This window comes from Monodelphis domestica, chromosome 4 (assembly GCF_027887165.1).
Source record: "Monodelphis domestica isolate mMonDom1 chromosome 4, mMonDom1.pri, whole genome shotgun sequence".
NCBI classification, from domain to species: Eukaryota; Metazoa; Chordata; class Mammalia; order Didelphimorphia; family Didelphidae; genus Monodelphis; species Monodelphis domestica.
This window is the reverse complement of record NC_077230.1, coordinates 339,736,805-339,753,508: the sequence shown is the minus strand read 5'-3', so window position 1 is coordinate 339,753,508 and position 16,704 is coordinate 339,736,805. Positions and strand designations below refer to the sequence as shown.

At 40.2% G+C, this 16,704-nt stretch overlaps 2 protein-coding genes across 4 annotated transcripts in view; one reads left to right on the top strand and one right to left on the bottom strand.

Annotated features, from left to right (window-relative positions):
• RSF1 (remodeling and spacing factor 1) overlaps nucleotides 1-786 on the bottom strand; it is a 136,947-nt gene extending 136,161 nt beyond the window's left edge. Inside the window, exon 1 of the mRNA XM_007490898.3 lies at nucleotides 524-786. Within this exon, the coding sequence (XP_007490960.1) occupies nucleotides 524-704 (181 nt within the window). The 5' untranslated portion in view covers nucleotides 705-786. The remainder of the gene's footprint in view (nucleotides 1-523) is intronic.
• A 98-nt stretch (nucleotides 787-884) lies between these two features.
• Nucleotides 885-16,704, top strand: part of AAMDC (adipogenesis associated Mth938 domain containing) — a 123,460-nt gene continuing 107,640 nt past the window's right edge. Inside the window, exon 1 of one of the 3 annotated variants that reach the window (XM_007490902.3) lies at nucleotides 885-1,021. The gene's annotated coding sequence lies outside the window, so the exon portion shown is untranslated. The other 2 variants (XM_007490901.3, XM_001363180.4) reach the window with 2 other exon arrangements.

Below are 16,704 nucleotides of genomic sequence, written 5' to 3'. Positions count from 1 at the left end.
GGGAGACACTCTCCAAGGGGAGTGCGCACATGGGGAGGGAGACTCCGGGAGCTTCACGTCCCCCAGTCCCGGGACCCAAAAACATGCATGGGGGCAAGATGGGGAGGGGGCATCCCAAAGAGAGGCTGGGCCCGGCCTCCCCAGGGTGCAACGAGAGGGAGCGGAGAAAGCACAGCCAGGGCCGGAACCTGCGCTACCCTCCCCCCCCCCCCAGCCCCGGAGGGAGGGGGAAGACCGGCTCAAGGCTCCGGAGCACAGTACACAATACCTCCCCCCACCCCAGCCCCACCACTGCCTCTACCCCCTCCCCAATTGCGGCCGGCCCCCCACCCACCCACGCAGGGGGGTGGGGGTGCTCGCCCCGCCTCCTCCCTCCTCCTCTCCCGGAGCTCAGGAGGGGAGGGAGCGGCCTGAGGCCGACTAGGTAGACGTTTGCTGCCCCAAGGCCAGGGCTGGGCGAGGTAGCCCAGGCCTTTTCCCGCCGTGGGGCCGCTTAGCTTGCCCGCCCGCCCGCCCCACTTACCCTCACTGTCGCCGGCGTCGGGCGTGGGCGCCTGCAGCACCCGCTCCAACTCCGGGAAAGGCAGCTCGGGCAGGTCGAGCAGCGGCCCGTATCGCTCCAGAAAGGAGCAGACTACGGCGAAGTTGGGGCACGAACCGGGGCAGCCCGGAGGAGCCGTCGCCGCCGCCGCCGCCGCCGCCATCTTGGACTGGAGGATGGAGGAGGAGGAGGAGTGGAGGGAGAAGGGGGGGCGGGAGGCCGCCGGCGAGGCGAAGCAGGGGGGGCGGCAGGGGGCGCTGGAGAGCCGGGCTCGCCGCCGCGGAAGGGAGGGAGGCGAGGTCGCCGCGATCCCACAATACCACAGCCACGGGGAGCAGTCGAGAGCGGAGCCCTTTGAGGGCAGAGGACCCACCTCTTCCCTTCGCCCCCCTCTTTCCCCTCTCCTCTTCTACCTCCCCCTCCCGCTCGGAGCTCGCGTTGCCAGTCACCGATTCATGTGACAGCGGGAATGAAAACAAGGTGAGCGCGCGGCGGAGGCGGGGCCCGGAGCCCAGCGGGTGGAGGTGGTGCTTCGAAGAAGGCGGGGAGGGGAGAAGAGAACGCGAGGCCAATGAGCGCAGCCGCAGGCGGAGCCGCGAGGTTCGGAGGTTGGAGGCGGGCGATGAATGGTGGAGAGGACTGTGTTGGGCGGGAACGAGCGCGAGGGCTGGGCTGGGGTGGGCTCTAGACGTCTGAAAGCCCCGGAACCCTGGAGCAAGGGGGAAAACGCGGAGCCGGATTTTTGACCTGGGGCTCCGGGACCCGGCCGAAGCTGATGCGAGGGGTGAGTTTGTAAGGTCGCCGAGGTCTGTGGTTCCCGGGATGGGAGGGGAGGAAAGTTCTTCCTCTTGAAGGGGAAGGTGCGCCAACTAGTTTGATGGGAGCGTTAGCCCCGCACCCCTCCCCCCTTCCTTAGGAAGAGCCTGTGGTTTGTTTACCGGGCCATCGCCCCTTTCGACGCAGGCCTGCCCTTCTCGAAGTGTCACCACCCCCCAGGAACCTTCCCCTCCCCCACACACCTTGAGGTGTCACCCTCACCTTCACTGGGACTGCACCCACCCGGCGGTGCCCTTCCCCCCACCCATACAGGGGCTGCCCCTCACTCAGAGTTGTCCCACCCTCTTCATTTTGGGTCGCGCCCCCCCCCCCCCCCCAGGTGTCACGTCCTCCCTCACTCTCTGAGCCCCAGAAGGATGAAGACTGGTTATTTTCTGAGATACCCACCCAACGCCCACCCCACAAAGGCTGAACCAATCCAGAAGGGGGAGGGCGGGGACTCACCCTACCTGGCCCGCCCCCAGCTTTTTTTCCTGGAAAGGAAAAAAAAGTACGAAACTGAAAAGTTTAAAAGCAAGGGTTCAAAGGAAGGGAACAGAATAATAGGACACATATTTTGTAAAGTGACAACTCTCTACCTAAAGACGTCCTGGGGTTCAGAACAGTTTTTTCGCTCTGCTTTGGGACACTCACCACCCTTAGCCTCGACCCCAGCTCTGCTACATTGATGACCTTTCTTCCCTTCTTGACTGGAAAGTCCTCAGGATACCCGCCAAGCCTGCATCCTGGGCTTTGTCTCTGTCTCCCAGCGCTTAGCATGTATTAGTAGGCGCTTTATAATTGTTGATTCTCTCTCTTTCCCTCTCTCTGACTCTTCCTCCCCACTTTGTCCCTCGTCTCTTGGTGCCCCTCTTTGTCTTAGCTTCCCTGAAATCTCAGCTAAAATCTCACCTTCTACAGGAAACCTTTCCCAATCTCTTTTAATTCCGGTGCCCTATATTTGCTGATTATTTTCCTTTTATCCTGTATAAATTGTAGCTGTTTGCATGTTGCCACCTAGCCATCCTCCTCCTAGATTCCTTATTCTATTTCCCCCTCCCCCTATACCATCCCTTGCTCCAGCTTGTCGAGTAAAGTCATCTTTACTATATCTGGCCCATAGTCCTTTTCTTTCCTCTGATATGGCCACTGATTTAGCCATTCTAAAATGATTTTTCTAAACTTAATTCTAACCATGGGACCTCTTCCTGCACCCTACCCCCTATCAGTTAGCTCCTGGGTCTTCCTGTGGTCTCCAGGAGCAAAGAGCCTCTGTTCCCTGGAAAAGCCCTTCATAGCCTAAATCCTTTCTACCTTTACAGTTTACAGCTTACTCTGTCTACCACATATTCTTCCATCCAGTGGCTTTCTGGCTATTCTACTACACCTCCCAACTTTGGGTATTTTCTCTGGTTCCCCCCCCCACACACACACACCTCATGCCAGGAATGCTCTCCTATCTCATCTCCACCTCTTGGACTCTCTACCCAAAATTCCCTTATCTATAAGCAGTCTTTCCCAACTTCCCCCAATTTAGTGCCTCCCCTCTGTTAATTATTTCCTATTTGTACTGTATATGGCCTCTTTGTACATATTTGTTTCCTTGTCTCTGCCATTAGACTGAACTCCTTGAGGCAGTGACTGTCTTTTGCCTTTCTTTGTATCACTAGGGGCTTAGCATAGTACTTGAGATATAGTAGGCACCAAATGTTTACTGACTGACTTTCCCTTCTTACCTCTATGCAGATAATTCCTAAACCTATATATTCAATAGTAATAATAGGCAGTGTAGAACTTATGTAGAACTTTAAGTTTTGCAAAGCACTTTATATGTTATCTAATTTGGTCAACTGAAGTATTTATTAATGGCCTAGTAGTATGTGCCAGGCACTAAGGATACAAGTATGAAGAATAAAAACAATCCTTACTTGCAATGAGTTTACATTTTAATATGTGATATAAATATTTATAATAATGTACAGTATAGTTGTAGTATAGATATATATATATAAATGTAAATATGCATGAGTATATGTTTGTAAAGATAATATATTTTTATAAATTACATGTGTTAACAAATTTCCAAATAAGTTTTCCAAAGTTATATGATACAAATTATCTCTCTCCTTCCCATCCCTCCCCTTCCCAAAGCTGGCAAGCAATTTGATCTGTTATGCATGTATTATCATGTGCATGAGTGTGTATATACACACAGTAATTAAATACAAGATACTATGGTGAGGATGGCTTTAGCAGTTAGAGAATATGGAAAGGCTTTATATAGAAGATAATGTTTCATTTGCACCTTTAAAGGAAGAGAAGGACTCAATAAAGTAAAGGTAAGGAGGAAATGCATTCCAGACAAAAGAACCTGGATTGGTCAATGATAAAAAAAGATTTATATTGTCATTTTTTCCTGCACTATATCTTTGCATTTGTACTGAATCATTGTAATTGCTTTTTAATTGATCTATAGCTCCCAGTCTCTCACCTTTTACAATTCCTTCTCTACATAACTATCAAATTGATTTTCAAAAATTGTGACTACTATTTTGTCTAAAACCAAGAGCAAACATAATCTGTAATGAGGATAAACTTGAAGACTTGAAGATAAACTTGTAAGATCAAGAGTGAATCAAGGATGTCCAATATCACCACAATTATTCAGTATTGTACTAGAAATGCTAGCTATAGCAATAAGATAAGAACAAGAAATTGAAGTCATATAAAGAAGCAATGAGAAAGCAAAATTTACTCTTTGCTGATATGGTATATTTAGAGAACTCTAGAGAATCAACCAAAAAACTAGTTGAAACAGTCAATAATTTCAGCAAAGGTTGCAAGATATAAAATGAACCCATGTAAATCAACATTTCTATATACTACCAACAAAACCCAGCAGTAAGAGAAACAGAAAGAATGACTCAGGTCAGCCACCTACTTACAAATTTCTATTGGTTCCCCATAGCCTCTATGATAAAATTTTAAAAATCCTTCATTTCACATTTAAAGCCCTTTAAAATATACTTCTTGCTACCACCTGTCCAGTGTTATTTCATATTATTCCCCTCCCTCACTTTCTCTTCCAGTCACACAGGCATGCTAGTATGTATGACATTCCATCTCTTAATCCCTTTATCTTTGCATGGACAGTCATTGAATCAGAGTTTTAGGCTGAACTTCTTCAGAGATACAACTGCTAAGTGTCAGGCAGCATGTGAATTGAGATCTTATTGACTCCAAGTCAAGGATTCTATGTGTACCAACTAACTGCCTACCAGGCCTTCTTTCCCCCTACCACTTCTCCCTCTTAACTTCCAACTAGGATATACTTTCTTTAGCCTCTTGGAATTCCTAGGCTTTCCCGCCCAACCCCCCCCCCCCCCACCTCCAGAATACAGCCTAATTTCCACTTGCTATTGGAAGACTTTTCTGATCCCCCATCTGTTAAAGCTTGCTTATTATCTTGTAGGTACTTTGCATTTACTTATTTATGTATATGTATTCTCCCATATAATGAAAACTTCTCCATGATTTGAACTAGATTTTTTTGGTCTTTGTATCTCCAGAATTAGCACAGGTTGTCATATATAATAGGTATTTAATAAATATTAGTGTAATATGTAAATCAACAGGTATTAAGTGCTCATGGATACAAATAACACAAATAAAACAGTCCTAACTCCCAAGAAGTTAATATTCTAATTACAAGAACATAAGAATATGTAGAAAAAATAATAGAATAAACAAAACATTCTGAATAGAATAAACAATAGAAATTGAATAAACAAAAGAAAATCTGAGAGGGAAGTCACTAGGAGTTAGAAATATCAGGAAAGATTTCATGTAGAAAGTGATGGTTAAAGTGCATCTTTGAGGGAAGAGAGGGATTCTACAATGAGATGGAGAGAAAGAAAAACAGACAAGGCCAGTTTGGCTAAATGGCATGCATGAGAGTAGTGTTACAATGAGTTTGGAAAGATAGGTTGGGTTCAGTTGCGAAAGGTTTAAAAAACTAAACAACAGAATTTATATTTTCTTCTAGAAACCATAGGAAGCCATTGAAGTATATTGAGTATAGGAGTCACTTGGTCAGATCTATATTTAAGGAAGCTCACTTTATATGGGTCATATGTAAGAGATCTTAAGGAGGTAGAAAATGACAAGATTCGACAACTGAGTGGATTTATGGGGTGAAGGAGAGTGAGGAACTGGGGATAATGCCAAGATTATAAACCTGGGGATCTAGAATTGTTATACCCTTTTTTTTTCATTTTTAATTTAATTTTTAAAAATTTCCATGGTTACATGATTCGTCTCCCTTCTTTCTTCCCTCCCCCACTCCCAGAGTTGACAAGCAATTCCACTGGGTTATACATATATTATCACTAAAAACCTGAATTATTGTATTTTTTACAGAATTATTGAGTAATAAAAATTAAAGAAGAGTATTTGCACAGAATGATAATGAGTTTATTTTCAAAGCTCAAGGGAAAGAAAGAGACCTGGGGCTAAATATATAGATCTAGGAATCACCTGCATAAAGATGATGACTAAACTCATAGCATGCATGAGATTATCTACAGAAATAAGAGAATACGACCTAGGTCAGAGCTTCCCTGGGATATACCCACAGTTGATGGTGGAGAATTATGAAAATGGACACCAAAGGAGTGGTCATAGAAGTAGGAGATGTACCAGAGGAAAACAGTCTCTCAAAAAAAACAATGAAACAAAGTAAACAGGAGGAGAGAGGGTAGTCAACAACGTCAAACACAGCAGATAGATTCAGAATACCTTTTCTCAAGATATGGTCCAGGTACCTCAACGATCCCTAGATTCTTTCAGCAGGTCCATGAAGTCAAAGTGCTTCCGAAGGGCTTAATACCTCTTTTCCACAATAAAATTAAGACATTTTAATTCTTAATATGATAGATATCAAATGATATAATTGTCACATAATAGTAATAATACTGAGAGCTAACATTTATATAGTGCTTACAATGAACTAGGCCAGTGAGAACTTGGTGTGTCAAAATTTGTCAAAAACTAACATGACAGCAAAGGAAAGTAATGAATGTTGGAGAGGATATGGCAAAATTGGGACATTAATGCATTGCTGGTGGAGTTGTGAATTGATCCAACCATTCTGGAGGGCAATTTGGAACTATGCCCAACGGGCACTAAAAGACTGTCTGCCCTTTGATCCAGCCATAGCACTGCTGGGTTTGTACCCCAAAGAGATAATAAGGAAAAAGACTTGTACAAGAATATTCATAGCTGCACAGTTTATGGTGGCTAAAAATTGGAAAATATGGGGATGCCCTCCAATTGGGGAATGGCTGAACAAATTGTGGTATATGTTGGTGAGGGAATACTTTTGTGCTCAAAGAAATAATAAACTGGAGGAATTTCATGTGAACTGGAACAACCTCTAGGAATTGATGCAGAGTGAAAGGAGCAGAACCAGGAGAACATTGTACACAGAGACTGATACACTGTGGTAAAATAAAATGTAATGGACTTCTCCATTAGTGGCAATGCAATGATCCAGAACTGTTCGGAGGGTCATATGAGAAAGAACGTTATCCACATCCAGAGGAAGAACTATGGGAAAAGAAACACATAAGAAAAACAACTGCTTGATCACATGGATTGGTGGTGCCATGACTGGGAAAGTAGACTCTAAAAGATCACCCTAGTGCAAATATTAATAATAAGGAAATGGGTCTTGATCGATGGCACATGTTAAACCCAGTGGAATTATGCGTCAGATACAGAAGGAGGATGGAGGGAGGGGAGGGAAGAAACATGAGTCTTATAAGCATAGAAAATTGTTCTAAATCATCTAATTAAATAAAATTTAAAAACTAAATTAAGAAAATTCAACAAAAATGCAAGCATAACTTGGGTGGTATTCCACTTCAAGAAAAAAACCATAATTTTGCAATATTTACAGTTTAAGTAACAAAAATATATAATTGTAATATATAACTATTTAATAAACCAAAAACTAATTATTTACCTTACCTGTTTAGTGACTTCTTTGTTCATGTCAGTTGGTTTATTTTGTTGGTCTTGATATTACTCAACTTGTGTGGAGTGCCATGAACTAAAATAAGTGAGGGGATGGGGGAATCTTTTAACTTGCTTATTAGTGACTTTTTTGTTGATGAATTTCATTGGCTAAATCTTCAATTGAAGGTTGGCATTTTGTATACTTCAAGCCCAAACAAGCCCTACTAACTTCATCTGTCAATCTGTTTCTTGTTGGTTTTGATATTATTTAATTGCCCCCACAGACAGGCTCCTTCCATGCACTGGCTCCTCCTCCCCACACCCAGGAGAGCCTCACGTTCCCCAGCCGCCTGCCGATCACCCCCCCCCCCCCCTTTGCCTCCACCCCTGTGGTCAACCCATGGAACAGCCCTCCCCCCATCCCCCCCAAGGCTGGGCTGGGGCATGGCCAAGGCCACAGCTGTGGGTGTTCAGTGGCTCTTGGGCCTTGAGGCACACTGAGCCCACATGCCGCCATGTGTCATTGAAAATGGCTACGCATGTATGTCATAGGTTCACCATCACCGTGCTAGGCACTGTACTAAACTTTACAATAATTATCTCATTTGATTCTCACAATAGTCCTAGGATGTAGATGCTATTATTATCCCCATTATAAAGATCAGAAAACTGAGATAAGCAGAGATTAATCTACTTTCTCAGGATCACACAGTTACTAAGTGACTGAGGCTGGTTTGAATTAAGCCCAATGAGGAGGTCCTTAATAATTTTTGAGAGTATAAAGAGGTTCTCATACCAGAAAGTTTGAGAACCATAGGGGTGTTGAGTTGAAGAGAAGAAAAGGAAACTCATATCCCATGACTTCAGTTTTCAAACTTCAAAGTTAAGTAAGAGGCAAGGTTCTCAGCTGAGAGAGAGAGAAGAGGAGGATTGTCTCTAATTCTTTCTTCCTCCTTGCCTATTCCCCACCCACTGAGAAGAAAAGTAATGTAATAACCATTATTTATGCAGCCATGCAAAGCATTTGTTGTTCAGTTGTGTGTAACTCTCCATGATCTGGTAGACCAATGATGGCAAACCTATGGCAAAGGTGGCAAAGATAGCATGCAGAGAACTCTCTGTGGGCACAAGGCTGTCCCCCTCCCCAAAGTTTGTTACTAGAAAGGCAGAAGAACTTGGGTGGGACTGTTCCCCTCCCCTTCTCTACATTTGCTGAGGACATGACACTATCTCTGAAAGGTTTGCCATCATTGTTATAGAACATAGTACACCAAAGCTGGCTGGTTTTTTGTTTTTTTTTTTAAGCCCTTGCCTTACTATCTTAGAATTAATACTCAGTATTGGTTCCAAGGTAGAAAAGTGGTAAAGGATAGGTAACAGAGGTTAAGTGACTTGCCCGGGGTCACACAGCTAGGAAGTATCTGAATCCCTATTTCAACCCAGAACTTCCTGACTTTGGGCATGGTTCTCAATCTTGAGCAATCTAGCTGCATTTCTTTTACAAAAAAATGTCAAATAAAATTGAAAAAAATGCATCAATCTGTACTTAAGAGCTCATCAAGTTTTCCCTGTAGAGTTGGATAGTATTTGTCATCATGAATCCTTTAGAATTGCCATGGATCATTGTATACATAAGAATAGCTAGGTCTTTCACAATTGATCATAGTTACAATATTGCTGTTATTGGATATCATAGTCTCTTGGTTCTGCTTATTTAACTTTGCAGTATTATCAAGTTCTTCTGAAACTATCTCCTTCATTGTTTCTTACAGCACAATAGTATATCATCATAATCATACCAGCTATTCTCCAATTGATTGACAGCCCCTCAATTTCCAATTCTTTGTTATCGATAAAAGAGCACTATAAATATTTTTGTACATATGGGTCCTTTTCCCATTTCTTTGATCTCTTTGGGGTATAGACCTAGTAGCAGTATTGCTGAGTCAAAGGGTATGCATGGTTTTATTGCCCTTTCGGCGTAGTTCAAAATCATTCTCCAGAATGGTTAACTAGTTTGTAACTTTCCCAATGAATCTATATCCCCTCTAGCATTTGTCCTTTTCCTTTTCTGTCATGTTAGCCAATCTGAAAGGAATGAAGTAGTACCCCAGGATTGTTTTAATTTGCCTTTCTCTAATAATTAGTGATTAGAGCTTTTTTCAAATGATTTTTGGTAGTGTTAATTTCTTCAGAAAACTGCTCATTCACATGCTTTGATCATTTGTCAGTTGGGGAATGGTTCATGTTTTCATAAATTTGACATATTGCCTATATATTTGAGAAATGAGCTTTTTAGCAGAAAAACACTATTAAAAACCCCTTTCCCCCCCAGTTTCCTCCTTTTTATCTAATTTTGGCTACATTGATTTTGTTTGTACAAAAGCTTTTTAATTTAATGTCTCTCTTACTTTCCTGTGGTCTTCTCTATCTATTGTTTAATCAAAAAATTTTCCTTTATTCATGAATCTGAGAGGTAAGAATTTCCAGACTCCTCTAACTTGCTTATGATATATTTTATGTCAAAATCACTTACCTATTTTGAACTTATGATGTGAGAATTTGATCTATGCCTAGTTCCTGCCAGACTAGGGAAAGCAGTACTTAAAATATAATGCGAGAGAGAGAGAGAGAGAGAGAGAGAGAGAGAGAGAGAGAGAGAGAGAGAGAGAGAGAGAGAGAGAGAGAGAGAGAGAGAGAGAGAGATGGGGGGTGTTGTCTCAAGTCATTGACCTAAGACAACTGCCTAAAAATCCCTTATTTATAGGAGAATCCTGATATAATCAAGCCTCCCAGAAAGGTGGCTCACAGGTGGCAGAGCTGGAGGGGAGAGGAGGGCTCAAGCTACTCCCCTCTCTCTCCCTACACTCCCTAAGGACATTCCTCACTTCACCCCCCCCCCCTCCCAGCAGCCCAATGTAAGTACTTTCTCCCTGGTGGTGGGTGGGCACAGCACTCAGTCTAGAGGAGTGAGGCTCAGCACTCAGTCTCTAAAAGGTTCACCATCACTGCCCTAGGGGATCTAAAAGTTGTAGCTGTAAAACTGAGCCAAACCTGATAGCCTTAAAAAGCTCAGCCTCTGAACTTAAAGATAAAGAAATGCCTGGAATGTATCAGTATATTGTGCTGTAGGTCAAAGTCCTTGAATATGCCTATCCCAAAGATAAGATATTTTACTATGCAAGGAAATATGTTCTACCCATGCTGTTAGAAACAAATATGTTGTTTATAAGATTAGAAACAAATAAATTTTCACAAGATACTTGACAAAGATTCTATATGGTCAAGGATCCAAGGCACAATTTACTATACTTAATCAAAATGAATAAAAACAAGGATGGTGATTATGGTCTCAGACAAAGCAAGAGGTAAAAGAGGTAACTAAGTTAATTTTAAAAATACCATAGACAATATCTATAATGAAATAGAATTTAAATAATTAAAAAGAAAAGTATTTCACTTTACAAGGGAAAATACATATTAACTATAAGAGTTGGAGACTCCAATAGACCTTTTTAAAACTTTTTTCATATGTACTTAATAAAAACAAAAGAAATTAAGGAACTGCATAGAAATTTAGAATAATGAGAAGATATGATAAATCTCTAGTGATTTATGAAGAAGGATTAGAAAGGAATATGCATATATCTTGGATATTGTGGCATCTTTACAAAAACTGTGTATTTAGCCAGTAGTTCTTTTCTTTTTTCTTTTTAACCCTTCCTTTCCATCTCAGAGTCAATAATACTATGTATTGGTTCCAAGGCAGAAGAGTATTAAAGGCCAGGCAATGGGGAGTTAAGGGACTTGCCCAGGGTCACACAGCTAGGAAGTATCTCAGACCAGATTTAAACCCAAGATCACCTGAATCTTTGGGTCTGGCTCAACAGTACTCTTTTTTTCTCTTCTCTCCCTTTCCTCCCTGTTCCCAGAGCTGGTAAGCAATTCCGTCTGGGTTATATGTGCATTTTCATGCAAAACATAATTCTATATTGTTCATTTTTGTAAGAGAATAATCATATAAAACCAAAACCTTAAATCAAAAACTCAAATAAACAAGTGAAAAATCCCACGTTTTGATCTGCATCCCAATGGTTCTTTCTCTGCAGGGAGACAGCATTCTTTGTCAGAAGTTCCTCAGAATTGTCCTGTATCATTGTATTGTTGAAAGTAGCTAAGTCTATCACAGTTGATCATTCCACAATTGCTATTACTGTGTACAATATTCTCCTGGTTTTTCCTAGTTCACTCTGCATCAGTTCATGTAGGTCTTTCCAACTCTTTCTGAAGTCATCATTCCTTATAGCACAATAGTATTCCATCGTCATCATATACCACAGTTTGTTCAGCTATTCCCCAATTGGTGGACATTCCCTTAATTTCCAAATCATTGCCACCATGGAAAGAGCAACTATAAATATTTTTGTATAAGATTCTTAACCCTTTTAAAATTTCTTTGGAATTCAGATCTAGTACTGGTATTACTGGATCAAAGATTATGCACTGTTTAATAGATCTTTGAGCATAGTTCCAAATTGCCCTTCAGAATGGTTGAGTCAGTTCACAACTTCATCAAGAACGCATTAGTGTCCCAATTTTGCCATTCCATATTCCCTCCAACATCTATCACTTTGCTGCCATATTGACCAATCTCCTACGTGTAAGGTAATACCTCAGAGTAGTTTCTATTTGCATTTCTCTAATCAATAGGGATTTAGAATATTTTTCTCATAATTATTGATAGTTTTGATTTCTTTATCTGAAAATTGCTTATTCATATCCTTGACCATTAGCAGTACTTCTTAAAGTATGATGTGCTGACACCTTGGATTCTCTAGGACTTTTTTCAGGGGATCCACAGAAGGTAAAAAATATTTTCAAAATAATACTAGGATATTTTAACTTCTAATACTATAAAATAGATTTTTCCACATTATCAAAACCTTTGGGTGCACAGTACAATAATTTTTAAGTTTACAAAGAGTTCCTTGAAACCAAAAGGTTTGAGAATGTGCATTAGGCCTCAAAAGCCTCATAGAGAAAATCTTTTATTGACCACAATCAAATGAAAATTATGTTTGATAAAGGATCTTTTAAGGAAGAATTACAAATTAATTGGAAAAGGATTCATGAGTAACAGGAAAAATCATTGAAGCAATGAAGAGTTTCATTAAAGAAAATGACAATAAGACAGCATAAAAAATTTTTTGGGATGCAACCCAAATAGTCTTGCTGTCAAATTTTGTATTTGAGAAAATGAAAAAAGATAAAATAGTTTAGTCAACAATGATAGTAAAAAGAAAAAAAATCTAGAAAACCAGCCAAATAAACCCCAATAAAAACCAAAATGGACATTTTAAAATTAAAGAGATTTAATAGAATTGAAAGCAAATAAATTTTAAGATTATAAAATAAGAATCTGATTTGTTAAAAATAAAAAATAATCTATAAAATTTTATTAGTCAGTTTTTATTAGCTAAGGTTTTTTTTCGGATTAAAAATGAGAAAAAAAGACAAATGACTTATCAAAGATGAATAAAGAGAAATCACAAAATTAAATAAGAAAATGAAATTATTAGAAACCGTTTTGCCCAATTAAGTGCTAACAGATTTGACAATTTAAAAGAATACCTACAAAATATTGAGTAGGATAAAATTAGAACAACCCCAAAATTCCCATGTATGAAAAGAAAACAGTTTTGAAAGAGGAAGCAATTTTTATTCCTTTCATGAAAGGAGGAAAATGCCCTAATGACAAAATGCAAATACCTGAGAGTAAGAACAGACTTTTTATAGTATTCCTGACACCAGTCTCCCCTCCCTTTTCTATCCAGCCCTCTTCTCTTGTGGGGTCTGTCTGTGACACACAATCTTGAGCATGTGAGCTAGGTTCTTAGAACAGTAAATTAAAATATGTAAAATAAGAGAGTTACTGCCTCCAACACTCTCAGAGATTAAAAAAAAAAAGTGAGCTATGCCATCACCCTTGAATCTGAAGCCTTCTGTACTTTCCCAGGCGTGTCCTGCTATCAATCACCTCCTTCCAGACTTGTCCTGGGACTTTTTAGATAAACAGTCAACAAGAGGTAACAATTCAGCCCCTCACATCCCCTTCTCAACTGAAGTGCCTCTGCCCTGAGAACATTGTTGGGGGAATGGTAAAACAAATATTTTACTTTGAGAATCACACACTTAATTCCATATCAGTCAGACTCCTCTTTTCTTATTTCAGAGATGTGTTATTCTCTCTTGCCTCAGTTTCTCTCTCAAAATCTCGATATCCTGGGTTGTTATACAAATACCTTTGGTAATCTCCTTTATCACTTTCCCATTATCATGTATTTTATATGTAATAATTATCTACATATTACCAACAAAGTTCCTGACAGAGACAGAGTAAATCAGTACAATAGCTATTAATGACAATTGATTAAACATTAGACTTCCTTGCACTTGGGTAACATTCCCATAGCCAACAAACTTCATCTTCAGAAATTATCATTTGATTATGATAATTTGGCTGATGGTGTTAATTGGTCTTGAGGAAGCTACTACTTGTGGACAGATAAGTGTGGAAAGGTAGGAGACTTGGTGGAATGATAACAATGGGAATAATTCGAGAAACTGAGGATCCCTATTGGTGTTGGTGAGTTGAATGGAGGTCTCCCCTATTGAATGATGGAGGGGGTACCCCCTGAGCACCAATCGCCCAAAAAGACAAGCTTCCCCTTTGTCCGCTGACTCAGCGGGGGAGGTGTTTTGACCAGCACTTAACACTGGCTGATCAGTAACCTCAGTGAGTGGCTCCCTCAAAGCTCCTTTGTATAAATCCTTTCCTTACAATCTGACTGCGGTTATGATAGATTTAATAAACACAAGATGACTGGAAATGGGGGGTCAGTTTGAGGTAGCCGTGTCCCTATCTCTGTCCCCAAATGAGGTCCTTCTTTCTGACAGTTTCAGAGCAAATCAGAAATTCTCACCTTGCAACTATCAAGCTAAATTAAAATATTAGGGATTAAGGAAGAGTATTGCAGGTGTTGTTAGACTGGGGTGGGGGGCAGCTGCACTGCCATGTGTCCGAAGCCCCCACAGGTATCTCTCTGCAGATGTTACTAGAGATATCAGATTACAGTAAAACTCATCTTGAGAAAGAAATAGGGCTATTTCTCTTAGATATCTTTCAGCTGGCTCTTGACTGATCACCAAGGTAAGACTCCCTCTCACCTCAAAATCAAATCTCAAAAATCCTGACTTCCACTGGGAACTCTCCCAGGTCACCATTCGTTTCCCATAGTCCTCCTCTTCCAATGGTTTTTGTCCCTCAACCATGTCTTCTTCCAAGGTTCCATCCTTACCTTTGCATGCTGCTCTTACAATTTTGTATGTAATAATTATCTACATATTACCAACAAAGTTCCTGACAGAGACAGAGTAAATCAGTACAATAGCTATTAATGACAATTGATTAAACATTAGACTTCCTTGCACTTGGGTAACATTCCCATAGCCAACAAACTTCATCTTCAGAAATTATCATTTGGTAGTCAGGAATGGGCCTTCTCAGGAACTTGTTACCTCTGCTCCAAGTTGCTTATAGAGATCTTTGAGAAATTCCTGCTAAAGTCATATTTGCCATATAAAGGCATATTTTCGACAACATTTATGAACACATAAGTAACAAATAGATTTCTCTACCCAGGTTCTGAAAGAGATACAGAAATTCTTGGGCCATAATTCTGAGCCTAAGATTCAAGCTCCAAATTATGGCCAATTAAAACTGGAGGTCCCCTTTTATAACTGTTTTCTACAGAACCTTGACAAGGGATACAAATCATTGATTTACAAAAACCTTGCTTAGCTAGCACTTGATAAATTTTAACCTTCAACTACAAATTTACTTGGTTGTTTGGGAAATAGAAACTTTCATAATACAATTTGCATTCATGTGCTGTTTATAGCAATTTGTCATAAAAGGGAAAAGATTATAACTGTCCTCACTGGTTCCTTTAAGTCTATGCCTTAAGAGGACACAGAATGACTTAACCCTGTCTTACTTCATGTGCAGACCAGAGCTATCAAAGGCTAATGCCATAATTATTTCACTCAAGGATCATCAAAATCCACTAGGCCTTACCAAGTCAGAAGGATAAGGACTATTAATTGTCCTCTTGTAGTTCTCTTCTTGAATGGTGTGGATCAATCATCAAATAGCCATACTTGAATTCCAAACTCACATTAATAGCAGTTGAGATCCCAAGAGTCTTTTACCTTAAATAGAAAATCTTTACCCATTGCAGCTCAGAGAAGTTCACCTTTTCAATAATCCAATTTCATTAACCTGAAATTCCATAACCCAAACAAGATTTTTGTCTTACTCACTTGGTCTACTCTAATGACTTCTTAAAGCCTTACAAGTTTACAGATGAAATGTTTTTCTCTTTAACTTTCCCATACAGTAAATACCAATTCTGTATTTTGTTTATGCTTTCTTCCATTATTCTAGTCCTTACAGACTATTTTATAACTTTATTACCTTATAATAGATCTAACTGAAAAGATTTTATCTCCACCTATTACAATTTACTTTTTTAAGAGTACTCAGGGCATGAGTCTTGCCCCTTCTTTTTGTAGTGGGGAAATGAGATAGTTCTTGAATTCCAGTGAAAACAATTATAGAATTGCTTCAATTTGCTAATCTCAAAACATTCACTCTTTTTGCCTTCAAGGTCTCTCTCTGCTCAAAGCAGAATAGAACTTCCTTTTTTCCCCCTACTTCTGCTCCTCACATATACTACATAAGTAAAACTTTAAATAATTGTTCCTTCCAGTGGGCTTTACTGAAAAATCCCATACTCTGATTAAAATCCCTTTAACAACCTCTATCTTTCATATTCTAATCCAACATTCCTCTCACCTTCTACTTGCTTTCCAGCTGTTAGATGGGTACCTAATAAAAGTCTTCTGTAATCTTATAAAACCTGATAGACAATTTTCAAAACTGAATCAACGTTATATTAATTTTACTCAATTCTAAGAGCACATTTCAGAATTAGGATTTTTTTTCAAAACAACATATACACATATTCTAACTTCAAAACAGAAACCGTTTAGGAAATCCAGTTGAGAGATCAAACATCACTTTCTGCCCTTTCCACCTTCCCTCTCTGTAGCCAGCAGAGGAGAAAGGGGAAAATGTGTCCAATAGACCTTTATATCTGCCTCTGTCTTTCCCATTATTGGGGGGCAAAACCTAATGAATAACCCCTTTTCACTTTGTTAAGCTACCTTAGAGTTTAAGAAACTCAAATTAACCCAGAAGTGTCTTT